This window comes from Trachypithecus francoisi, unplaced genomic scaffold (genome assembly GCF_009764315.1).
Source record: "Trachypithecus francoisi isolate TF-2019V2 unplaced genomic scaffold, Tfra_2.0 Lachesis_group4, whole genome shotgun sequence".
NCBI classification, from domain to species: Eukaryota; Metazoa; Chordata; class Mammalia; order Primates; family Cercopithecidae; genus Trachypithecus; species Trachypithecus francoisi.
The window spans coordinates 57,117,022-57,144,412 of NW_022681469.1; the positions used below are offsets into that span (position 1 = coordinate 57,117,022).

General features: G+C 40.2%; 1 protein-coding gene across 4 annotated transcripts in view; it reads right to left on the bottom strand.

The window, feature by feature from the left end:
* Positions 1-11,547: 11,547 nt before the first annotated feature.
* GSAP (gamma-secretase activating protein) overlaps positions 11,548-27,391 on the bottom strand; it is a 102,278-nt gene continuing 86,434 nt past the window's right edge. For all 4 annotated transcript variants that reach the window (XM_033192967.1, XM_033192964.1, XM_033192966.1 and 1 more), the window contains 9 exons: positions 27,025-27,086; positions 24,484-24,579; positions 22,178-22,248; positions 21,571-21,665; positions 15,060-15,179; positions 14,190-14,251; positions 12,896-12,997; positions 12,639-12,738; positions 11,548-12,243 (listed from right to left, as the gene is read on the bottom strand). In XM_033192967.1, the coding sequence (XP_033048858.1) occupies positions 12,152-12,243; positions 12,639-12,738; positions 12,896-12,997; positions 14,190-14,251; positions 15,060-15,179; positions 21,571-21,665; positions 22,178-22,248; positions 24,484-24,579; positions 27,025-27,086 (800 nt within the window). In that variant the 3' untranslated portion in view covers positions 11,548-12,151. The remainder of the gene's footprint in view (positions 12,244-12,638; positions 12,739-12,895; positions 12,998-14,189; positions 14,252-15,059; positions 15,180-21,570; positions 21,666-22,177; positions 22,249-24,483; positions 24,580-27,024; positions 27,087-27,391) is intronic.

Below are 27,391 nucleotides of genomic sequence, written 5' to 3' on the forward strand. Positions count from 1 at the left end.
GTTTTGTTGATCTTTTGTATGCTTTTTACTCTCAATTTCATTTATTTCTGCTCTAATCTTTATTATTTGTGTCCTCCTACAATTTTGACTTTGATTTGTTCTTGATTTTCTAGTTGCTTGAGGTATATCATTAGGTTATCTGAAATCTTTCTAGTTTTTTCATGTAAGCATTTGTTGCTATAAACTTGCCTCTCACTACTGCTTTTGCTGTGTCCCATACATTTTGGCATGTTGTGTTTCCATTTTCATTTGTTCCAAGGAATTTTTTTTTTCTTCCTTAATTTCTTTCTTCTTCATTTTGGTCATTCAGGAGCATGTTGTTTAATTTCCATGTATTTGTATAGTTTCAAATGTTTTCATTATTTATTTCTAATTTTATTCCATTATGGTCAGATATTTGATAGATTTTGATTTAAAAAATAAATTTGGAGGCCAGGCGCAGTGACTCATGCCTGTAATCCCAGCATTTTGGAAGGCCAAGGCGGGCGGATCACTTGAGGTCAGGAGTTTGAGACCAGCCTGGCCAACATGGTGAAACCCTGTCTCTACTAAAAATATAAAAATCTGCTGGCCATGGTGGCACATGCCTGTAGTTTCAGCTACTTGGGAGGCTGAGGCAGGAGAATGGCTTGAACCCAGGTGGCAGAGGTTGCAGTGAGCCAAGATTGCACCATTGCACTCCAGCCTGGGCAACAGAGTGAGACTCCATCTCAAAAAAAAAATTTTTTTTTGAGGCTTGTTTTATTTCTAACCTATGGTCAGTCCTGAAGAATGTTTCATGTGCTGATGAAAAGAACATGTATCCTGCATTTCACCTGTTGGGTGAAATGTTCTGTAAATGTCTGTTAGGTCCATTTGGTGCATGGTATGGTTTAAATCCAATTTTTCTTTGTTGATTTTCTATATAGATTATTTGTTCAGTGCTGAGAATGAGGTGTTGAAATCTGCAACTATTATTGCATTGGGATCTATCACTCCCTTTAGCTCTAATATTTGCTTTATATATCTGAGTGCTCTGGTGTTGGGTGCATATATATTTATAATTGTTTTATTGCTGAGTTGATCCCTTTATTAGTATATAATGGTCTTCTCTGTCTCTTTTTAGAGCTTTGGACTTGAAGTTTGTCTTGTCTCATATAAATATAGCTAATCCTGCTCACTTTTGGTTTTCATGTGCTTGAAATATCTTTTTCCATCCCTTCACTTTCAGTGTATGTGTGACTTTACAAGTGAGGTGAGTTTCTTGTAGGCAGCATATAGTTAGGTCTTGGTTTTCTTTAATCCAATCAGCCACTTGATATAATTTATTTTTTAAGTATAATTTTATTTAATTTTTCCATAAGTTATTGGGTTACAAATGGTATTTGGTTATAGGATTAAGTTCTTTAGTGGTGATTTGTGAGATCCTGGTGCACCCATCACCCAAGCAGTGTACACTGCACCATATATGTTGACTTTTATTCCTCGCCCCTCCCACTCTTCCCCCCAAGTCACCTAAGTCCATTGTATCATTCTTATGCCTTTGTGTCCTCATAGCTTAGCTCCCACATATCATTGAGAATGTATGACGTTTGGTTTTCCATTCCTGAGTAACTTCACTTAGAATAATAGTCTCCAGTCTCATCCAGGTCGTTGCAAATGCTGTTAATTCATTCCCTTTTATGACTGAGTAGTATTCCATTTGTGTGTATGTGTGTATGTCTATATATATGTATCACAGTTTCTTTATCCACTCATTGATTGATGGGCATTTGGGTTGGTTCCATGATTTTGCCATTGTAGATTGTGCTGCTATAAAAATGCATGTGCAAGTATCTTTTTCGAATAATGACTTTGTTTCCTCTACATAGATACCCAGTAGTGGGATTGTTGGATCAAATGGTAGTTCTGCTTTTAATTCTTTAAGGAATCTCCACACTGTTTTCCATAGTGGTTGTACTAGTTTACATTCTCACCAGCAGTGTAGGTGGGATTCCTGATCGCTGAATCCATGCCAGCATCTACTGTTTTTTTTTTTTTTTTTTTTTTTTTGATTATGGCCATTCTTTCAGCAGTAAGGTGGTATCGCATTGTGGTTTCGATTTGGATTTCCCTGATTATTAGTGATGTTGAGCATTTTTTCATATGTTTGTTGGCCATTTGTATATCTTCTTTTGAGAATTGTCTGTTCATGTCCTTAGCCCGCTTTTTGATGGGATTGTTTTTTTCTTACTGATTTGTTTGAGTTTGTTGTAGATTCTGGTTATTAGTCCTTTGTCAGATGTATAGATTGTGAAGATTTTCTCCCACTCTGTGGGTTGTCTGTTTACTCTGCTGACTGTTCCTTTTGCTGTGCAAAAGCTCTTTAGTTTAATTAGGTCCCAGTTATTTATCTTTGTTTTTATTGCATTTTCTTTTGGGGTTTTGGTCATGAAATCCTTGCCTAAGCCAATGTGTAGAAGTGTTTTTCCAATGTTATGTTTTAGAATTTTTATAGTTTCAGCTCTTAAGTCCTTAATCCACTTTGAGTTGATTTTTGTATAAAGTGAGAAATGAAGATCCACTTTTATTCTCCTACATGTGGCTAGCCAATTATTCCAGCACCATTTGTTGAAAAGGTTGTCCTTTCCCCACTTTATCTTTGTGTTTGCTTTATCAAAGATCAGTTGGCTGTTAAGTATTTGGGTTTATTTCTGTGTTCTCTGTTCTGTTCTATTGGTCTATGTGCCTATTTTTATGCCAGTACCATGGTGGTTTGGTGACTATGGCCTTATAATATAGTTTGAAATCAGGTAGTATGATGCCTTCAGATTTGCTCTTTTTGCTTAGTCTTGCTTTGGCTATGTGGGCTCTTTTTTGGTTCTAGATGAATTTTAGAAATTGTCTTCTCTAAGTCGGTGAAGAATGATGGTAGTTTTTTGATGGGGATTGCGTTGAATTTGTGGATTGCTTTTGGCAGTATGTCATTTTCACAATATTGATTCTACCCATCCATGAGCACGGGGTGTTTCCATTTGTTTGTATTGTCTATGATTTCTTTCAGCAGTGTTTTGTAGTTTTCCTTGTAGAGGTCTTTCGACTCCTTTGTTAGGTATATTCCTACGTATTTTTTTTTTTTTTTGCAGCTATTATAAAAGGGATTGAGTTCTCAATGTGATTCTCAGCTGGGTCACCATTGGTGTATAGAAGAGCTACTGATTTGTGTACATTAATCTTGTATCTGGAAACTTTGCTGAATTCTTTTATCAGTTCTAGAAGCTTTCTGGAGGAGTCTTTAGGGTTTTCAAGGTGAACAATCATATTGTCAGCAAACAGGGACAATTTGACTACCTCTTTACCGATTTGGATGCCCTTTATTTCTTTTGCCTGATTGCTCTGGCTAGGACTTCCAGTACTGTGTTGAAGAGGAGTGGTGAGAGTGGGCATCCTTGTCTTGTTCCAGTTCTCAGAGGGAATGCTTTCAACTTTTCCCCATTCAGTATTATGTTGGCTGTGGGTTTGTCATAGATGGCTTTTATTACATTAAGGTATGTCCCTTGTATGCCGATTTTGCTAAGGATATTAATCATAAAGCGATGTTGCATTTTGTCAAATGCTTTTTCTGCACCTATTGAGATGATCATGTAATTTTTGTTTTTAATTCTGTTTATGTGGTGTATCACATTTACTGGCTTGTGTATGTTAAACCATCCCTGCGACCCTGGTATGAAACCTACTTGATTATGGTGGATTCTCTTTTTGATATCTTGTGGATTCAGTTAGCTAGTATTTTGTTAAGGATTTTAGCATCTATGTTCATCAAGGATATTGGTCTGTAGTTTTCTGTTTTCGTTGTGTCCTTTCCTGGTTTTGGTATTAGGGTGATGTTGGCTTCATAGAATGGATTAGGGAGGGTTCCTTCTTTCTCTAGCCTATGGAATAGTGTCAAAAGGATTGGTACCAATTCTTCTCTGAATGTCTGGTAGAATTCTGCTGTGAATCCATCTGGTACTGGACGTTTTTGTGGGGGTAATTTTTTTGACAGAGTTTCACTCTGTTGTCCAGGCTGGAGTGCAGTGGTGTGATCTCAGCTCACTGCAACTTCCGCCTCCTGGGTTCAAGTGATTCTCCTGCCTGAGCCTCCAGAGTAGCTGGGACTACAGGCATGCGCCACCACACTTGGTTAATGTTTGTGTATTTAGTAGAGACAGGGTTTTGCCACATTGGCCAGGCTGGTCTCAAACTCCTGACCTCAAGTGATCCACCCGCCTTGGCCTCCCAAAGTGCTGGGATTACAGGCATGAGCCACCACGCCCGGCCTTTGGTTGGTAATGTTTAAACTACCGTTTCCATCTCACTGCTTGTTATTGGCCTGTTCAGGATGTCTAATTCTTCCTGATTTAAGCTAAGAAGGTTGTATTTTTCCAAGAATTTATCCATCTCTTCTATGTTTTCCAGTTTATGTGCATAAAGGTGTTCATATTAGCCTTGAATGATCTTTTGTACTTCAGTGGTGTAAGTTGTAATATCTCCTTTTCGTTTCTCAGTGTGAGGTTATTTGGATTTTCTCTCTTCTTTTCTTGGTTAATCTTGCTAATGGCCTATCAATTTTATTTACCTTTTCAAAGAAACAACTTTTTGTTTCATTTATCTTTTGTATTTTTGTTTGTTTCAATTTTGTTTAGTTCTGCTCTGATCTTGGTTATTTCCTTTCTTCTGCTGGATTTGGGTTTGGCTTGTTCTTGTTTCTGTAGATCTTTGAAGTGTGAACTTAGATTGTCTGTGCTCTTTCAGACTTTTTGATATAGACGTTTAGGGTTATGAACTTTCCTCTTACTGTACCTTAGGTGTATCCCAGAGGTTTTGATCGGTTGTGTCATTTATTGTCATTCAGTTCGAAGAATTTTTTATTTTCCATGTTGATTGTTTTTGACCCAATGCTCATTCAGGAGCAGGTTATTTAATTTCCATGTATTTGCATGGTTTTGAAGGTTCCTTTTGGAACTGATTTCCAGTTTTATTTCACTGTGGTCTAAGAGAGTGGTTGATATAACTTCAATTTTCTTAAATGTATTGAGGCTCGTTTTATGGCCTATCATATGGCCTATCTTGGAGAAAGTTCCATGCACTATTGAATAGAATGTGTATTCTGTGGCTGTTAGATGAAATATTTTGTATGTATCTGTTAAGTCCATTTGTTCCAGGGTATAGTTAAAATGCATTGTTTCTTTGTTGACTTTCTGTCTTGATGACCTCTCTAAGTGCTGTCAGTGGAGTTTTGCAAGTCCCCCACTATTATGGTGTTTCTGTCTATCTCATTTCTTAGGCCTATTAGTAATTGTTTTATAAATTTGGGAGCTCCAATGTTAGGTGCATATATGTTTAGGAAGTGGAGCATTTAGGCCATTTAGATTCAACGTTAGTATTGAAATGTGAGGTACCATGTGAGGTATCATGCTCTTTGTTGCCTGTGTACTTTTGGAATTTTTTTGTTATTTTTTTTAACTTGTATTTTTGTTTTATAAGTCTTGTGTGATTTATGCTTTAATGAGATTGTGTTTTGATGTGTTTCCAGGATTTGTTTCAAGATTTAGAGCTCCTTTTAGCAGTTCTGGTAGTGGTGGCTTGGTAATGGCGAATTTGATCAGCATTTGTTTGTTTGAAAATATCTTTCCTTCATATATGATGCTTAGGTTTGCTGGATACCAAATTCTTGGCCGATATTTGTTTTGCTTGAGGAGGTTGAAGATAAGACCCTCAATCCCTTCTAGCTTGTGGGGTTTCTGCTGAGAAGTCTGCTGTTAAATCTGATAGGTTTTCCTTTCTAGGTTACCTGGTGCTTCTCTCTCACAGCTCTTAAGATTCTTTCCTTTGTCTTAACTTTGGATAACCTGATGACAATGTGCCTAGGCAAAGATCTTTTTGCGATGTATTTCCCAGGTGTTCATTGTGCTTCTTGTGTTTCCCTGTCTAGGTCTCTAGCAAGGCCAGGGAAATTTTCCTCGATTATTCCCCCAAATACGTTTTCCAAGCTTTCAGAATTGTCTTCTTTCTCAGGAACACTGATCATTCTTAAGTTTGGTTGTTTAACATCATTCCAGACTTCTTGGAGGCTTTGTTCATAATTTATTTTTTTTGTCTTCATTGGATTGGGTTAATTTGAAAACCTTGTCTTTGAGCTCTGAATTTCTTTCTTCTACTTGTTCAATTCTATTGCTGAGACGTTCCAGAGCATTTTGCATTTCTAAAAGTGTGTCCAAAGTTTCCTGAATTTTGTTTTTTCTTTAAGCAATCTTATTTCTTTGAATATTTCTCCCTTCACTTCTTGTATCATTTTTTGGATTTCCTTGCATTGGACTTCACCTTTCTCTGATCCTTCCCTGATTAGCTTAATAACTAACCTCCTGAATTCTTTTTTGGGTAAATCAGGTATTTCTTCTTGGTTTGGATCCATTGCTGATGAACTAATGTGATTTGGGGGGGGGGGGGGGGTGTTGACCAGTCTTGTTTTGTCATATTACTAGGGTTGGTTTTCTGGTTGCTTCTCATTTGGGTAGGCTCTGTCAGAGAGAAGATCTAAGGCTGAAGGCTGTTGTTCAAATTTTTTTTGTCCCACAGGGAGTTCCCTTGATGTAGTACTCTCCGCCTTTTCCTGTGGATGTGGCTTCCTGTGAGCCGAACCACAGTGATTGTTGTCTCTCTTTTGGGTCTAGCCACCCAGCTAATCTACCTGGCAACAGGCTGGTACTGGGGGTTGTCTACACAGAGTCCTGTGATGTGAACCATCTATGGGTCTCTCAGCCATGGTTACCAGTGCCTCTTCTGGTGGAGGTGGCATAGGGTGCAGCGGACTCCATGGGGGTCCTTAGCTTTGGTGGCTTAATGCTCTATTTTTGTGCTGGTTGGCCTCCTCCCACCAGAAAGAGATAGCACTTTCCAGAAAGCATTAGCTCTAGTAGTGTGGAGAGGAACCAGAGGTGGCTGTGGCCCTAGAACTCCCAAGATTATATGTCCTTTGCCTTCCACCACCAGGGTGGGTAGGGAAGGACTATCAGATGCGGACGGGGCTAGGTGTGTCTGAGCTCAGACTCTCCTTGGGCAGGTCTTGCTGCAGCTGCTGTGGTGGAGGGGGTTGAGATTCCCAGGTCACTGGATTTGTGTACCTAGGAGGATTATGGCTGCCTCTGCTGAGTCATGCAGGTTGTCAGGGAAGTGAAGGAAAGCCAGCAGTCACAGGCCTCACCCAGCTCCCATACAAACTGAAAGGCCAGTCTCACTCCCACGGTGCCACCCACAATAGCCCAAAGTCTGTTTCCAGGCAGAGGGCAAGTTGGGCTTGAAAACCTGCCCAAGGTTTTCCGCTTCCCAGCTGCAAAAGAAAAGGGCTTTAGTTCTTTCCCCGCCTGTGAAGTCTGCAAGCCGGTTTTGCACTCTCCCGGAATTCTGGCCAGGAGGTTTCTGGCCCCGTTCAAACTGCTACAAAGTTCAGCTAGAGAAGTCCTTCTCCCTGCGGAGTCTTACCCCCTGCTCCTCTGGCCGCCCTCCTGATGGATCCCTGTGGTGCCAGGCAGGAATGGGCTGCTTGAGGATCCAGCGAGCTCCCAGTGCCTTTCTGCTACTTCCTCTACCCCTGTATTTCGCTCAGCGAGACTCTAACTTGGCTCAGCTCCAGGTAAGGTCGGGAACTTCTCCCACAAACAGACCTTCAACTTCTCCAGTAGGGGTGTGTGTCTGGGAGAGAAGGGTCTGTGTTTCCCACTTCTGCGATTGGGGCACTCACAGTATTTGGGGTGTCTCCTAGGTCCTGCAGGAGCAGTCTGCTTCCTTCAGAGGATCTGTGGGTCCTCTCAGGATTGGTGGTCTGTTCTTGTAGTCGATCTGGAGCTAATATTCATAATGCAAGCCTCTGCATGCTTCTCTTCTGGAGCTGCAATCTAGTCCTGCATCCCATCTGCCATGATCCACCCACTGAGTCTACATATTTTAAATGGGGGATTAATCCATTTACATTTTAGGTTATTATTGACAGGTGAGGACTTACTCCTGTCATGTTATTGATTGTTTTCTGGTTGTTTTATTTATCCTTTGTCCCTTCCTCTTATTTACTTTTGTGGGTAGATGGTTTTCTGTAGTAATAAGGTTTGAGTCCTTTCTGTTTGTGTATTGGCTCTACTGACGAGTTTGCCAGTTTTGCATGTTTTTAATTTTTTTTTTTTTTTCTGTAGAGACAGAGTCTCACTATGTTTTGCAGGCCAGCCTTGAACTTGTGGCTTCAAGTGATCTTCCCCACCTCAGGCTTTCAAAGTGCTAAGATTACAGGTGTGAGCAACCATGTCCAGCCAGTTTCACATATTTTCATGACGATGGTGATTGTCTTTTCACTTCCAGATGTAAGACTCCCTTGAGTATTTCTTATGGGATTTCATGTAAGGCCTGTCTAGTGGTGACAGATGTCCTTAGTTTTAGTTTGTCTGTGAAATATTTTATTTCTCCTTCATTTGTAGAGGATAGCTTTTCTGGATATAATATCATTGGCTTTTTTTTTTTTTTCCTTTCAGTACTTTGGTGATATCAACCCATTCTCTCCTAGTCTGTAAGTTTTATGCTGAGCAATCTGCTATTAATCTAATGGGGTTTACCTTATATGTGACTTGACATTTTTCTCTTGCTGCTTTTAGCATTCTTTATTGTTGCCTTTTGATAATTTGACTACACTGTGCCTTGGAGATGACTTGTTTGGCTTGAATCTATTTGTGATTCTTTTAGCTTCCTGGACCTGGATGTCCATCCCTCCCTCATGACTTGTGAAGTTTTCTATTCATTACATATGTTTCCCTCACCTTTTCCCTTCTCTTCTCCTTTTGGAATGCCCATAATATGATTACTTGTTCACTTAATAGTTTTCCATAAATCCTATAGGCTTTCTTCATTCCTTTTTATTCTTTTTACTTTGTCTGCCTATATTATTTCAAAACACTTGAAGTTTAGAAATTCCTTCTTCTGCTTGGTTTAGTCTTGTTGCAACCCTCAATTGTGTTTTTCATTCATTGAATCCTTCAACTGTAGGATTTGTTTGGTTCTTTGTTGGATTTCTCATTCAAATCATGAATTGTTTTCCTGATTTTGTTGAATTATGTATCTGTATTCTCTTGAATCTTAGTTTCCTTAGGATTCTTATTTTGATTTTTTGGCATTTCCTATATTTTGTTATAAGTGGGGTCTGTTACTGAAGAATTATTGTTTTCCTTTGAAGGTGTCATGTTTCTTTACTTTTTCATGTTTGATATGTCCTTACATTGATTTCTACACATCTGGTGGAAAAGTCAGCTCTTCCAATTTTATGGAGGTTTCATAGGGAAAGACTTATTTGTATAAATGAGTTGTGGGGTGTCAGTTCAGTGGAGTGCATTGGCCTTCATTCTAGCTGGAAGGAGAGTAGTGTGCTATCTTTAAAGTTTCTTCAGCTGCAATCCACACTAGTGATGTTTCTCAGTGGCCTAGATTGAGAAAGTGTGTGGCAACTGGGGTGGGCTCACCAGGCTATTTTTCAAGTTGAGGGCAGATGCATGCATGTGGTGGATCAGTCAACTTGGAGTCTGGCTTGCTGGAGTTGGAGCCACGGAGCTTTTACTTTGGCTAGGAACATGGGCACGTGGTTGCTCAGCCTAGGGACGTGTCTGCCAAGGGCAGCCCATGGTGCTGTTTCTCACGCCCAGAATGCAGGCACAAGGCTGCATGGCTGGCCTCGGGGCACATTTGCTGAGAGTGGCCCACAGGGCTGTTGATCAGCAGGCCTAGGGCACAGGTGCAAATCTGCTTGGCAGGCCAGGACATGTGCCTACGAGAAGCATCCTAGGGGGCTGTTTTTCAGGCCTGGTATGCAGACGCACAGCTGCTCAGCTGGCCTGGAGGCATGTTTGGTAGGGACACCTCACAGGGCTGTTTCTCAGGCCTGGAACATGGTCATACAGCATCTCAGCTGGCCTGGGTATGTGTCCACTGAGGGTGGTCCACAGGACTGTTTCTCTGGCTCAGGACACAGGCATATAGGTGCTCAGCCAGCCTGGGAGCAGCCCATGGAGCTGCTTCTCAAGCCCAGTATGTGGGTGCAAGGCTGCTCAGCTAGCCTGGGATCATGTCTATTACGGGTAGCCCATGGGGCCATTGCTCAGGTCCAGTTCATGGGCACACAGCTGCTCAGCAGGCTTGGGGGGTATGTCTGCCAGGGGTGGGCACAGGGCTGTTTCTCAAGCCCATGATGTGGCTGCATGACTGTTTAGCTGGGCCAGCGGTGTTTCTGGAGGGAAGGGGGTGAAAGTATCTTTATTTCATACTGGTAGCATTATGAATTTTATTTTGCAACTCTGGGAGTGAGAAATATTCCATCCCTTTATTTTACTAAATTCATCTGTACAAGGTCCTAATCCTGCCAGATTTAAAAGAAATTTAATCTCTCTCAGCCTAAATCTAACCTGCTTGGTGAGTCATAAAGCAATTACTTGGGATTACCTTTGAAAATAAGAAATACTGCATATTTAAACATAGTTCCTGTATTGTAGGAATTAGTAACCTCATTAGGGATTCAAAAATACACACATAGGAAGTTTGAGCAACCTAAGAATAGAAAAATAACATCACAAAGGGAGGGATACTTAAATATTACAATGCATGGTACTGGCCTAGAAGGAAGATGCCACCAGGTGCTAGAATGGTCTGGATCACAGAACTGTTTATCTGACCTGTAAGCATGAATAAGATTTTAACAGACGAGAGGGAATCCAGGTGTGGGAAATAATAACCTAAAGCAAGGCTTGGAACTAAGACAAGAATTGTGTTCAAGGCCCAGTGAACTGACCTGGCTGGAAGAAAATGTTCATATTGTACAAGGCAGGAATTTGGGATACTTTACTTTGCATGTCAAGGAGTTTGAATTTTATCCTATAATGAATGGCAAGTTATTAAAAGATTATGAGCAGAGTGACCAGATCAAACTAGTGTTTTTCTCAAATATGTTTCAGATAAATTTAGACCTTAGGGAGCAACTAGAACAATCCAGGTATGCAAAGAAATGAATGAAAACAGGGATTGAAAGATAATGACCTTATCAAGAGAAAGAATCAGCATTGCATTGACTAGGCTCCAAGATTTTGAGCCTAGTCATTGGTGACCATGAAGTATTTGACCAAAAAGGGTAATTCTATAAGACAGGACAATTTTTAGAACAAAATTTTAGACAGGAAGTTGAATGATCATACCAGCTAATGATATTTATAATTATTAAAATCTCAAGTTCAGTCACAAAATTTTAGACAGGAAGTTGAATGATCATACCAGCTAATGATATTTATAATTATTAAAATTTCAAGTTCAGTCTGAAGACAGAAAAGCAAAGGGTTGTGGGCTGACCTTGGGCTGTAACTGTATTTGTGGGTTAGAATGAAATCACTATAGAAAAGTGAAAAAAGGAAATGGTAGAATGAGTTAGGTGTCACATGGGGGCCTTTGGAAAAAAAAAAAGTTCATAGACTCATGATTCTTGGCTTCAATAAAAAGGCTACATTCAAACAACAGGGAAAGTCAGGCCAAAACTTTGTTTTCAGGTTTTTTAATGACAAAATATTCCTAAATCAACGTTTTATAAATATAAAAAAATTAAATACATTTCATCTGAATTCACAAAGACAAAGCCTGCTGTAAATACTAAGTACAAATTATTCTGTGCTGGACATGGCCAATCTGATTTAGTACAAACTCAGTTTTTAAAAGGAACCTCTTTCCAAATAGTGTTCTTACATAACATTTAATTTTTCTTCCTGTTATTTCAATGACACACCTCGTTTTTGCTTTTCTAAGCACTGTTCCCTACATTTTTAAAGCATATTTTATTTCAGAGTGCAACAGAAACTAGCTTGTGGCCTATTAAGCTACTAGGAAGAGCACAGTTTATGCCATTGTATGCCTTCTTAGACCATTTATCATTTCTCTACACTTGATTGCTCACTGGCTATTCAAAATTGGAATGTGATACAGCAGTTAGAGTTCTGTCTGAACATGTACCAACCTGAAACTCAGATGGCTAAACAATTTCTTAGTTTTGTTACCAATTTTAAATATTGCTAAAGGATTCTCAACAGGAGTAAGGATAATGAGCAAGATTAAAATGGCAGCAGCAGATCCAATTGCGTTTTCTTTTTCATAAGCCTAAAAGCATTGTGGTGTGTTTCAGAGCTGCTTCCTCTACAAATTCTGCATCCACATTGTCATCTCCTTCAAAAGGATACAGGGCTGGAAAAACATGGGGAGGGGGCAGGGAAAAAGGGTTACTATGGGGCCATGAAACATTTATAACTTTGTGCTCACAGCTCATTAAAATCATAATTTTAGTAAAATGATTTTTTTGAGAATGTGTTTTTAAATTTTATTAAACTTCAACACCAAGAACATTTGCATCAACCAAATGGGCTTTAAACCTCTTGACTCTTTTAAAACTTCAGAGGTGATTATTTGGTAATTTACTCTAGGTAGTAAATTGGGTACTGCTAATGTAAACCAACTGCTATAAGGGCCTACTTTTGTCTGTAAAAGGATTTTGGAAAGAAAACAGTTCACAGAAGTGAATAGGGAAGGACTGATGTGTCAAGGGAAAAGTGGAAAGACCCTGAGAACAGGGAGTAAATTACCTTGATTGGAGGACTCTATATCTGTCAGAATTTCAATGAAGTAGTTCAGAGGCAGAAATTCTACACTGAACGATGACTTGTCAATCATAGAATTCCGAGGCTAAAAGGGAAACCGCTTCGGGTGTAAGTTGGTTCTCCACAATAAGCACAGTTTTAAAATAAAGTGATAACTATAATTGCTGTCCATATAGATATGTTGTCACGGGCAAACAGGATCCTAAAAACATTTAGTTGGCTGTGCTTTCAGAGAAACTCACCTGTTTCTTATAGTTCTGAAGGAGTCGCATCACGTGGTTCCGTGAAATGATGTTAGAACTCATAGGATGATCCCAAAGTCTACAAATCTTCTGACCAATAAGCTATTATGCAAATTGAAAAAAAGTAGAGAATATACAGCACACTACATTAAGTAAACATACCTTATATCTACTCATAATTATAAAAGCATTATTCCAAAGTAGCTGGTTAGCCTAAGACAGGCCCTTGATGATAAGGACCCTTGGAGAAATGCCATGTTCCTATGAAGTTTCTATGAGGGAGTAAATACTCTCTCAAATGCTACAATGAGGAAAGTGGTTTATACACTGATGTTGCCAAACCCTTTTACTGAAATGGAGTTTATCCGCTGCTCTTCAAAACCAGAGATGGGCATGCCAACTCTGATGTTTTGACAGGAAACTAAGGGGTGTACGCATGTTTATATCAACTTTTCTGCCATTGTCTTGCCTAGAAAATTTTAATTCCCTAAGAGTACTGGGGAAATAAACAAACCTGGAGACCAAACTAAATATTCAGCAATGTTCCCCAGAGAGATCTAGCTATGGAAAATATGCTTTGTTTTCTATTCTTGCCTTTGCTTCAGTAAGCCTGTGAGTGAGGGGGAAGGGCTACTACAGAGAAGGGCGATTAGGTCCAGAATGACAACAGACAGCCGTTCGTGAGAGGACAGTGCCAGAGGTGCAAGTGTGCAAGGCGTGTACACAGCAGATGGAACTGGCTTCTTCAGGTCAGGAAGTTTGCAGAGTTAGAGGCTCGGAAGACCCTGCTGTGGAATTTCATATTTTCATAGTATCTCTGACTCTGAGTGTTGATGTTCCCTTGTGCGTCTCATTCTTCCTTTCACCTGGGAATGTCTTCCTACCATGGCAGAAATGCAGTAAGGGGAAATACTGTTCTAGAACCTTCTGTCCTCACCTGTATTCAAAGGTATCCAATTTAAATCTGTTTAAATGCAAAAGCACGTTTCCCCTCTCCCTCCCTCTCAGACTCAGATGTAAATATTAGTGTGGTTTCCTAAGAGGCGAAAATGGCTTAATGTTCTCACTGGACTGTGCCAAGGCAGTGCAGAGCCAGAGGAGCAAGTGCTCTGTAGGCCCAGTGGGAAACAGCTGACAGAGGGCTGGGGATGGGTGGAATTTCTTGGAAGCGTTGAAAAGTGAAACGATTCAATTGACTTTCACCCAAAGCAAGTAAATGCTCTTCTTGCAAGAAGAAATTGAAGGAGGGTCATGCCAAAACTTAGGGAGAAAATAACATGTAACTCAGTATTACCGGAGGAAGCCGCAAAATGATACTGAATTTCAGTTTTTCATTTTTCTCTGTATTGTCCAGATCTATAAAAAAGTTAGAGATTGGCAAATGAAACAAATACCAGTTGTGATAATTCAGCAAGTTAATATTACTACCTGAGTGGTTCATCTTGATAAGACACATCCCAACTGTGTAGTCTGAAGCTAATCTAACAGCATTTTGGAAATTTTACTCTGACTCTCTGAATAAAAAGGGATTTTTCTGTAACAAGCTGCCAGGTGCAAAGCAGTTTTATTGACTAACTTAGAAGGTACCTTGAGGAATGACAAACACTTTCATATACACAAAAATCATCTTAAAATACAATTGAATTGAGTGATTATACTACAGAATTTAAAGTTCAAATCCATATAAGCATTGCCCCTTTCAATAATTTTCCTTGCATTTCTAGTCTGACTTTGAAATGACAGAGTTAATAGCTGAAAGTAAGCCATTTCGTAACATTTTCTTGAGAAACGAGCCTGCAGAGGCTCCTAGCCTCAAGTGCCCTCTTGCACAGAAAAGGAATCTAATAGTTGTATGTGGATTGTAAAGTCCCTTAGGACCTCTTGAAGGGCTAAGACACTTTAAATGGGCCCAAAAGATGATTACAGGGAATGGATTGTGCTCACAGGACCAGCTGTATAATTTGTGGGGCTCAGCACAAAATGAACATGAGCAAGCCCTTGTTCAAATATTACTAAGAATTTCAAGATGTAACGCAGCATTAAACTGAAAAGGGGACTCAGTGCAGCCAGGCTCTTTGTGACTGCACAGGTTGCACGCCCAAGAAGCTAGCCTTGGCGGTGCTCTGACTGGAACTAGCACTCTGGCAAACTCAGGGCCTCTTACCTTTCATGAGCCTTACGACAGCTGTTTCAGTGAGAAGCAACACTCCACTGTCAATGCAATGCAGCAGGTTATGCAAAGGGAGACACTGGACCCCGAGGATGGTGTGCAGAGTATGAAAACCTAGCATGAGAGATCCGGAGGGTAAACGCAGTCAGCCAACGTCTCCAGCAGCCCCCAGGGAATGGATTAGATCATGTTAATAAAGCACTTAGTTCAGTGCTTGGTGCCTGGAACCAACTAAATTTCTTGAAAACAAGGTCCAAGTTTCCTTCTCTGTATTATTCATAACTAAATATATCATGCTGGGTCTATACTAAGTTTCTGGTAACTATATATTCCCTGCTCCTTGGGTCCCTTCCTATGCAAAACGAGAGCAAGGTCTGCTCAATGGTTTTACAGTTTGTTATGTTTGTGATTCTACAGTAAGGTAGCAAAAGAGTACAGAAGCACTTCAGACTTCATACGTCCAGACTAAAAGATTGTTGGGATGAGGACCTTTTTGCTGAAGGGAAACAAATTTGGACCAGAAGGGAATAGTTTATATGGCTGATCTCTGGGTATGCCCTAGAGAAAGGCTTTTAGAGTCTACTTGGACTATAGTAAAGAAAGAATTAAAACAATATGGCCAGATAGCAAATTTATAGGAATTCAATGGAGAGGCAGGCATTCTCAAGCCTGTCTCATGGGTAGAGCTACCCACAAAAACCCAGATCTCTAAGTATACTACTACTGACAAAGATAAGAACATCATGCATGGGAGAAGGTAGCAGACCAGGAGAGAATCAAAACAGCTCTCTTGGAAGTGATGGCATTTGTGGGGAGCTTCAAAGGACAGATGCAATTCCTATGAGTGGAAATGAGCGGGAACAGTAGAAAAAGCCAGGTTTGGCATGAGCAGCCCTAGGCCAGAATCCTGCTCTATTACTCACCAGCTGCAGGCAACTAAGCCTTTCTGAGCCTCCATTTCTTCATCTCTAAAATGAAACCACCAGTACCTTTCCCACAGGCTGCTTTGAGAACTAGAGCCAGGTCTATGAAGAGCCTAGCATGCAATATAACAATCGCGACCCATACTGGACATGTACCAAGGCTTTCAAACTGTGTACTGGCTCATCTAACCCTCATACAAAACTATGGGGTGGGAATTACTAGATTCCCACTTCATAAATGGAAAAGCCAAAAGGCAAGATTCACAGGAGCTAGGAAACTTGCCCAGGATCCTATAAATAATAATGTGTAAGTTGAAATTGCATCAACTGTGTGAGTGTAGTGTAAGCTTTCAACCATAATATCACTGTTACTTAATAGAATATGAACAGAGGTCCAAAGATGAGAAAGCATAGGGCATATTCAGAAAATAGTAAATGGTCCAGGTGGGTTGGAATCATATTAGGAGAATGATTAAGAGGTAAGGTTGGAAAAGCTAATTTATTCAGCACATCCCTTCCACACACCTGGCAAGGGGCTAAGAGTACAAAAATAAGCAAAACAGGCACAATTGCTGCTCCCATACACCTTACAGTCTGGTGGGGGAGATAATCAATTACAAAAAACAGACATTTAAAAAAATGTGACCAGTTCTATGCTTATGAGTGCAGGTGACTGAGGTTGAATGCTGAATGACAGAGATGTATTAATTTGAGAGACTGAGGAGGCAATGAAAGTTTTTAAGCAGTTTTCAGCAGGCAAAGAAAGAAGATTTACCATTGGGATATTAATATGGCAACAGGAAAGAATGAGTTGGAGTAACAATTTGCTACAGAAGTTATGAAGACCTACAGAGAAGCTATTGCCTGAACGTGGATCAGAGGTAATGGGGGCACTGAATCAGAGAGGCACGGTAACAGGCACAGGCTTCGCAACTGATTGAATGTGGGAATGACAGAAGAATCATAGCCTGCACTTGGAAAGGTACCTGGCAAAAGGATGATGCCCAATGAGCAGGGCTTAGATTCAGAGAAATCATGGGATTTTCTCTCTCTAAACACATGAAGCACAAGCCATGGGGCACAGTCCTAAGTCCTTGTAACATCAAGGGTCACATGTAACATCAAGGGTCACATGCCCACAAGCATGTGTTAATGGGCTAACAGGATGAGTCCACTAGCTTCCTTGAGTCCAAAAAAACTCCCACTATTTTACTAGTTAATTAACAACAAAGTTTTTCAAATGGATTTGGAAATTCTTCACAAAACTATTAGTAAAAAAAAAAAAAAAAAAAAAAAAGTTACAAAATTATTTCTGAAGAAAAGTTTACACTAGATTATTGATCCTATTGATTTTCTGGATTCAAATTTCCCTCTCCAGCCCTGTATTCATATCCTAAAGATCCCTGATGACCCTTCATCCTCTATCCCCAGGGCACAGTCCCAAGTTCAGGGACCTGTTCTTGGCCTCTGTACATCAGCTCTGAGCAACAGAGCAAATTGGCTATAATTAGTCATCAGCTCCACCCAACTTTAGTCCTCATCTTCCAGGGCTCCTGGCCGCCTCTGGCCAGCAAGTGCAATACAGTTCCTTTTTTTTTTTTTTTTTTTTTTTTTTTGAGACAGAGTCTCGCTCTGTCGCCCAGGCTGGAGTGCAGTGGCCGGATCTCAGCTCACTGCAAGCTCCGCTTCCCGGGTTTACGCCATTCTCCTGCCTCAGCCTCCCGAGTAGCTGGGACTACAGGCGCCCGCCACCTCGCCCGGCTAGTTTTTTGTGTATTTTAGTAGAGACGGGGTTTCACCGTGTTAGCCAGGATGGTCTCGATCTCCTGACCTCGTGATCCGCCCGTCTCGGCCTCCCAAAGTGCTGGGATTACAGGCTTGAGCCACCGCGCCCGGCCTACAGTTCCTTTTTTTAAAAGCAAATGCCCTAGCTCTAAACCCTGACTTCCTTCTTGTGGTCCCCATTATTCCCTTCTGAACTTTAACCAATTCATGTTACAAGTTTCTGACAATTGATTAACTCAAATAGTCCTCATTAGTCCAGTAGGCCTGGAAAGCAAGCACACTTACGCATGTGCATGTAGAAACACCCTGAATTCATACAAGCATGCACGTGTACACACACACACATGATCCAGTGTCACTTCCCGCCCATCTATTTCCATGTCACATGATGGAAATAAACATTTAAGAGAAAAGAAGAGAGCATGGAATACTATGCAGCCATAAGAAAGGATGAGTTCATGTCCTTTGCAGGGACACGGGTGAAGCTGGAAACCATCATTCTCAGCAAACTATCTCAAGGACAGAAAACCAAACACCACATGTTCTCACTCATAGGTGGGAACTGAACAATGAGAACACTTGGAAAAGGGGTGGGGGAATATCACACACTGGGGCCTGTTGTGGGGAGCTGGGGGAGGGATAGCATTAGGAGATTACCTAATGTAAATGACAAGTTAATAGGTGCAGCAAACCAACATGGCACATGTATACCTATGTTACAAACCTGAACATTGTGCACATGTACCCTAGAACTTTATAATTTAAAAAAAAGGAGAGAGAAACACCTTTTCCTTACCTGACCCACAGACACAAGCCATAAGTCTACTTATAATAATTCTCAACCGCTATAGATAACATTTTTCTATGTTTTCCCTCCTTATCCCTGTGAAGGAATGTGAGTTGGGTAGAAAGTGGATTTTTATCATCTCCAGGCATAACAATGTCCCCCATAAGTTTCATTTATTTTCAAAAGAAGCCTGAATATCTGTAATGAACCAACCTGAAACTGTCAATCCATTTCCCTACCAAATTTTTTGTGTTAACAACAAACAGTTAAGAATTTAAGCCACAAAGGTAGTTTTCCTGAAATCCTTCACTCTTTCTAGGGTGTACCTCGTAACTCATATTCCATTGGGATAATTTTAAACCATCCATTCCCCTCATGAATGGTCACTTTCAACTCCTTTTGTACTGCCTCTACAGACAGACATTAAATAACGTGGATGAAGAATGAAGGATTCCAAACCATATCAGATGTTTCATAAATGCAGAGAAGCACATGCTGTAGGGATTCTTTAGGCCCATAAATAGCCCATGTTTCAACATCAACTAATTCAACTGGAATATAAAATTCAAGCAGCAGCATGGATTTTGGAGCCAGACTGCCTGGATTTGAATATCGGCTCTGTCACTTAATAGCTATGTGACTTTAGGCAAATTACCTAACCTCTATGGCCTCAGTTTCACCATCTATAAAATGGGAATAATATTAAGTGGAACCACATGAAAGTGCCATTTTTTTTTTGGCCAAAAATGGTTGGACACTGACAATTTAATGTGGTCCAATTTAAGTTTCTACCAGTTACAAACTTTATGAAAATTAAGTGTACTAATTTGTGTGTACTTTCAACAGTACCTGGCACATAATGGGTATCATATATATGTTGACCTAAAATGAAGGAATGAACAAATGATGAATGGATGAATATATATGAATGAAGTAACTAAAAATCAGCTGATATGCAGTTACAGCTATCATAACGTTTAACACTCATTAGAACTTATATGCAATAATAAACCCATTCATATACAGGCACCTAATCTTCAAAAGCACCAAGAACACACAATGGGGAAAGGATCGTGTATCTCTGATAAGTGGTGTTGGAAAAACTGTCCACAGGCAAAGGAATGAAATGGGACCCTTATCTTTACCATAAACAAAAGTCAACTCAAAATGCATTAGAGAGTTAAACATAAGACCTGAAACTGAAAAAACCCTAGAAGAAACATAGAGGGAAAGCTTCTCGACATTGGTCTTGGCAATGATTCCTTGAATATAACATCCAAAGCACAAACAATGAAAACAAAAATATGTAAGTGGGACTACACCGAACAAAAAAGCTTCTGCACAGCAAAGGAAACAATCCAAAGAGTAAAGGCAAAACCTACAGGATGACAAAAAGTGTTTGCAAACTATATATCTAATAAAGAGTTAGTATCTAGAACATATAAGGAATTCAAACCTCAATAGCAAGAAAACAACCAGATTAAAAAATGGTCAAGGGACTTGAACAGACATTTCTCCAAAGATTACAGACAAATGGCCAACACTTATATGAAAATATGCTTGACATCACTAATCATCAGGGAAATGTACATCAAAACCACAATGAGTTATCACCTCACATCTCTCAGGTTGGCTACTCTCAAAAAACCACAATCTAAGTGTTACCAAGAATGTGGAGAAATTGGAACCCTTATACACTGTTGGTGGGAATGTAAAGCGGTACAGCCACTGTGGCAAACAGTATGGAGGTTCCTCAAAAAATTCAAAAAAAGAATCAATATATGATCCAGTAATCTCATTTCTGGATAAACATTCATAAGAATTGAAATCAGGATCTTGAAGAGATATGTATATACTCCCATGTTTATCATAACATAATAGCCAAGATTCACAATAGCCAAGATAGGGAAACAACCCAAATGTCCACTGACAGATGAAAAAAGTTTAGAATGTACAGTGGAGGATTACTCAGCCTTAAAAAATGAAATCCTGTTCCATGTGACAACATGGATGAAACTTCAGGTCATTATGCGAAGTGAAACAAGCCAGTCACAGAAGGACAGATACTGCATGATTCCACTTACATGCAGTATCTAAAGTAGTGAAACTCATAGAAACTACAGAAGGTAGAACGGTGCTTGCCAGGAACTGGGGAGGAGGGGATAGGCAATTGCTGTTCAGCGGGTATAAAGTTTCAGCTGTGAAAGATGAGTCAGTTCTAGAGACCTGCTGTCCAACATTGTACCTATATTTAACAATACTGTATTGTGCATTTAAAAATTTGTTAAGAGGGTAGGTCTCATGCTAAGTGTTCTTACACAATAAAAAAAGAACTGATATGTAATGAGCACAAGAGAGTTTGTAGCTGACAGGGGCTTATTTCTCATAATGGATACTGATATCTACGTACATCTTCCCAACTAGACTCTTACTAATCTTTGTCACTGCTCTAATTTCTAGCACATTACCTGTCATGTCATAGTTACTCAACAGATGTCTGTTGACAAAATGAACAAATGATCAATTAAATGAATAACTGCATATATACATACATCTCCCAAGGATGTTTTGTGGCCTGACTTGATCCTATTTAAAAATTCGAAGGGAATTTTTTAGCCTCCAAAGGCAAAGGAATCAGTTCAATTCTTGGCACCAAGCCAGATCCACTTCCCAGTGTTACTCTTCAGACATCTCAATCAGATAAACTAGGCCTGGAGACATCAGAGACAGAGCTCCCTGAATTAGCTCCACTGGTTCAAATTATCCTAGAAAGCTGCATGGGGTAAGCCTAGGTTCCCTAAAGTTAGTAATAAGCTACAGCATAGTTTAGTAGTCAGAGGAGCTCTGGTCAGCAGAGACCAACCTAAGGGCCCATCACTCACAGTGACACCAGACACACAATTTCTCATACACAAGTCTCATCATCAAACTTATAAAGTACCAAAGGCAATGGCCTATATGAAGAAGAAATAAATTTATTATACCAAAGGACAAAAGAGCCAACACTTACCAGGAGGCAGAGGTAAAAACAAACTCTTTGTAGCTTCGAGAATCCTGGTCATGATGTGAAAAACCGCAAATTCAGCAGCACTGCCACGACTCTTGCTGGGTAAAAAAAAACAAAGCATGTTAGCCAAGGAGCTCATCTGTGACACGCCATTTGTCCTAAGCAGGGGCTTTGAGTACTACACAAGGGTTCATGCTAATCATGAAACGCTGTGCCTTGTAGAAAGCCCCATAAATATGACTGTGACCATCAGCCTAATGCCTAGAATTTAATCAGAGGGCACATATGTTACACATTGTATTAAGTGAAATTCCCCTTCTTGGCAGTACTGGGCTTATTTGTCCCTCCCCTGTCACCAACCATGTGCCAGGGAAAGAGGATGGGTAAAGTAACAGGGGCATAACATATTTTTAAATTTTAGCTTTTATTATATATTAAAGGGTACACATGCAGAGGGGCATAACTTTAAATGCTGAGTATAGAATTAAGCTAGATGGTGTTGGTGCTGGTGAGAACTGACTTGAACTAGTACATTTCAAAAGGGTTCTGCTAAAACAGAGTTGTTTCCACTCTTTGTACACCATGATAAAAGTGAGAAATACTTGCGTACAAGTGGAGAACGCAGGAATGAAGATTATGTTTCCTCCAACTGGTTTCTAGGATGTGGCAAATGAGATCCAGCTGGAGGGTGAAGACAGTCCATTAACCATTGCTCCATTCCTTCCCTCAAGGGCTCCACAGCTAGGCCTCCATAACTCAGATAAGCATTTCAGGGCAACTGGCATTAAGGCTGCGCCCAGACACAGAACTAGCCTTTCTGAGGTCAATTCTGACGCACTGAACCCAAAATGGAAAGATTGAAAACGTGCACCAGAATCTAACAGAGCATCCTCTGTCTGTGCGGGTGGTGCCCCAGCTCAGCCTCCCCAGCCCAGCTAACTGGCCCCACCACTCACACTTACAGACCCTCATCCATCGGTGAAGGTAAAGTGCTACAGGGTTTGCTCTAGGCCTGTCACAATGCAAGAGCGAACAGTGGTCAGTCAGAAGAAAAGAGACACAGAATGGAGGTCATGATCATGAGCTGTGGAGTAAGACTGGTATCAAGTCCAGATTCTAACATTACTAGTTGTGGAACCCTATACAAGTTACCCACCTCTCCAAATTGTAGTGTCCTCGTCTGTAAAGTAAGGGGAAATATTTCATAGGGTTGTTGTAAGAATTGGTTAGCACACTGACTGGAACTAACCAACCAAAGTAGGTAGCCTTGTTTGTCTTAGAGCTCTATCCAGAAACCCATTCTAACTCTGCAATGAGTTTGCCAGCGGAAGAGCAGTCCCTATGGAGCTGTTATCGGCCATGAATCCACACATTGTGTGGGTTAAAAACAGGGGGCAAAGCAGAAGGATCTCCATAGACTCACAGGCAAACGCTATCCCAGTGATACAGATCCTCAAAGTTTCTCTTTGGCTGAAATCAAGTAAGTTAACATGTAACCGATATAATCAGGTTCTGCAGCAACTTTCTTGGATATGTTTTAGAAAGGATGCCCGCCACTCTCCTTAGAGGGGAGCAGAAGGCGTGACTAGCGGCTGCTGGGCAGGGGCAGGGAGATGTGGCCTCAATCAGTGACTGCTGAGTCAATGTCAGGGACCTTGAGTTTTCTGAGACTTCATATGTATCGTTTCTGGGCCTATTGGTTCTACAGGCTGTTAACACAAACTAGTGTTAAAACTTATTAACTATGGAGAAAAATGACGATTGAATGGAAAACCTTCTTAGCGCTTTGGGAGGTAAGATTTCAAGTCAACAGAAATAAAGGTGATAGGTGGATGTGTTAAATTACTGTGTGTTGTGAGTTTTTTAAAAAAGCAAGTTAATGTCAACATGGGGAGGATCAGTAACACATTCATAAAGTGAGTTCCTTGGTACAGTTCTATTGAGAGAAAGACTTAAGAAATATTCAAATCCCTGATTATAAATATCACTACATGAGAATACTAACCTCTCCAAATATATTAAAAACTATGAAACTCAAACCTTACTATAGAAATTCAGATATATTATGAAGAAACAACACTAATGACTGCAATAAAGGCAGAAAACTTGAAAATTAAACATGAAATGATTAAATGAGGATTATGTCTAATAAATTTAATAAATCTTCCAGAGTTCAGTGGAAAAATATATGTTCACACACTGGCTTATTTGCATACTGATCTTATACAAATTTGGAGAAATAATGGAGTGTTTTCTCTTTCTGTGCAAATATGTTTTTTTGAATTTGTCAAACATTTAGATTCTAAGCAAGATCAGGCCTCAACTCTATATGCTTTTTGAAAGACTCAAGACAACCTTAAAATTCCATCTAGTCATATCACTACTATTTGCACATAGAGTGGTGTTACCAATCTGGATCACAAAATTTCAGTAAGTGGCTACCAGGTAAGGAACTGCCAATCTCAGTCTCACATGGCAGTATTCATACAAGTGAGCTAAAATCTGGCCTAGTTAAGCCACTGGAACTAATTAAGATTTGAAGTTCAAGTTCTCTCATGTCTGCATAAACCTCCATGTAGAGAAGTCATTCCTTACTGTTTAATAAGGAGCTGGAAGTTGCCAAGACGAGGTATCAACATTTGGCAAGCATACTAAATTCATTGTCCTATGCTTCCATGGGTGTATAATCAGTATTTGAAGGGAGGGCAATAACCCACTTTCCAAACCAAATGCTCTTTGTTTATGGTCCTTATTTCCCTTTTCTCAATCTATAGCACCAAGTGCTGGTTTAAGAACGGGAGATCTCCAAAAATCTAATTTGAAAAACACATAAATGGGTTCACTGAACCACATTTTCAGAACTATATGGGGAGTGGGGTGAAGGGGGATATGAGGAGAATAAAAAGCAAGACCAACCAGTTTTGAAATGTAGTCCAGAACCATCTGTTCAATTTTCTTCTTTTCTACACCCTGTAGGTGTCTCAAAAAATGGTCTTTTAGCTCAGACACCATCTGAAAACAGGATATGCATTAGATAAGTCACAGCCTACCCACTCATACCTGCAACTGGTTTGAATTAGATCCACTTATTAACATTCCTCATCAATATAAAAAATATTGGATCTGAAGCTCCCATCACCAGAAATGCATAACTCTCAATATTTCTCTGGTGTGCATAAATAAGGGGTCCCCAACATTTGCCTCAAAATGAATTACTTATGATTCACCCAAAGCCCAGTGAGCGACTGCAAGTAAGGCTCTCTGATGAGAATCCTCCAAAGAAGACAGTGAAAGTCACCAACTTAGAAGTCACAGGCTTTGGGATCTACCAAACAATGGAAGTCTACTGCTCCTAGAGTCCTGGGGCATTAACAGGAACAACTCTATACATAGAATGACTGAGCCAATGGGGGCAACAGCTTTGGGTGTTTTGGAAGGAGAGAGGCAGGAGTAAAGGGAAATAATCAAGTACTTTACACAGTGGCCACAGACACTCAATACAGCCCCTTGACATGCAAAGGTAATGAAATATTCATTCTGGTGCCTCCAAATAGGTTTGTTTCTACACTCACTTTGTCTGATCATCCTTGGGCCTCCCCACTCCCTCCACCATTAACATTCCCAGCCCTCCTCACCTTTTGCTTTTCTCCTCTGCCTTTTGCCTAGACAACACGCTCAGCAAGAGCAGGATGCCAGGGCCATGTTTGTACCAATAAACAGCACAAGGGAGTTGTACAGCTTATATCACCCATGCACACATCTTCTATTTTAGCAGATTCACATTACAATACCCTGAGTAAAACCGAGTCCACAACCCTCCAGGCCAAGACATAGTGGTATCTTATTTCAATTCAGTCTCATGCATGTGCCAATTAATTTGGCTTTAAATAAAAGATGTTTTCTGTGTCATACATAGTGCATACTTCTTTGTGCTTTTCAATTTTTCCATGAAGATAAAAATTAAAATCACCCATAATCCTAACACCCACATTAATAATTGGGGGTTATTTTTTTCCTTTCCCTGGTGTGCACACCCATTCTAATGTTGCATGTTTGTCATATAAACATTGTTTGCCATACTTTTTTTTTTTTTTTTTTGCTCTGTCACCTAGGCTAGAGTGCAGTGGTGCGATCTCAGCTCACGGCAATCTCCACCTCCCAGGTTCAAACGATTCTCATGCCTCAGGCCTGCCAGTAGCTGAGATTACAGGCATGTGCTACCACGCCCAGCTAATTTTTGTATTTTTAGTAGAGACAGGGTTTCACCATGTTGGCCAAGCTGGTCTCGAACTCCTGACCTCAGGTGATCCACCTGCCTCAGCCTCCCAAAGTGCTGGAATAACAGGCGTGAGCTACAGTGCCCAGCCATGTTTGCCATACTATTTTAATGGCTGTGCAATATTTAATTTTATAAAAGTACTATAATTATTTCCTTCTTGTATATGTGAGATTTTTCTTTTACTATTGTTGCCGTATCTAAACTAACCTCTCCTAATATATTAAAAACTATGAAACTCAAATCTTACTATAGAAAGTCCAATATATTATGTAGAAACAACACTAATGACTGCAATAAAGGCAGAAAAGCTGAAAATTAAACCTAAACTAATAAATAGATTATCCCATTCTTAAGTCCATATGGTATTAAAAATATGTTATTAGGCTTTCCAGATGTCTCTTTAATCAGCTTTTTAAAGGTTTTGGATTTATTTACAAATTCTTCTTTTCAATTAATTTATTTTGATTTATATTTCTTTGGTCATCCTAGTATTATGACTTCTTGAGAAAAAGTACTTTGTTCTGTTGTTTTGTTGTTGTTGTTTTGTTTTGTTTTTTTGAGACAAGTCTCCCTCTGTCGCCCAGGATGGAGTGCAGTGGCGCAAATCTTGGCTCACTGCAACCTCCACTTCCTGAGTTCCAGCGATTCTCCTGCCTCAGCCTCCTGAATAGCTGAGATTACAGGTGTGCACCATCATGCCCAGCTAATTTTTGTATTTTTAGTACAGACAGGGTTTCATCATGCTGGCCAGGCTGGTTTCAAACTCCTGACCTCAGGTTATTCGCCCGCCTTGGCCTCCCAAAGTGCTAGGATTAGAGGCATGAGCCACTGTGCCCAGCCTGTTCTGTTGTATTTGAAACCCCAAATACAAATGCCACAAAGATGCAGCTCTTTCCTTTTCTAAAGCACTCTCAATGCTATACGCTCCTTATCATGGTTTGTAAATTACATATGTATTGGTGTGATTCATGTGTGTCTTCCCTCTTGACTACATATTCCAAGAGGGCAGAAATCATACGGGTTGCTTACCACTGGACACACAGGGTCCATAATGCTGGCAAAACATACTTGTGTAAAGAATAAAGAATAAGATCAGAATGAGAAGCCCACTGTAACCCTTTCCCCTTGTCTTAGGGTCCGTTGTTTGCCAGCCCCTAAAGAACCCACATACCACTTACCAGCCCCATGAGCAGCCGCTGGTGGCTGTCTTCCTCCTGCAGGAGGGGTGTTAATCTTGGCGCTGAAATGAAATAGAGCAATAGTTAGGCTCTGAGCAGTTTTCATGAGATGGGTTAGAAGGAAGAAGAATCAGCCTGGGTTTCCGTTCTCTGAGTCATTGGGAAAACATAACACTTCCCTGACAGGATGAAAATTTTTCATCACCTAAGTGTGACCTACTCCTACAAGGTGAACTTATCAGAGCCATGTGAAACAGGGAATGACCAAGAAAGGAAGAAAACACATTCCTCAACCCCAGTAGGCTCTAGCTTTGATTTTTGTTTAACACTAAAACTCACTGCTAAGAAACTCTGCTCCACTGGAAAC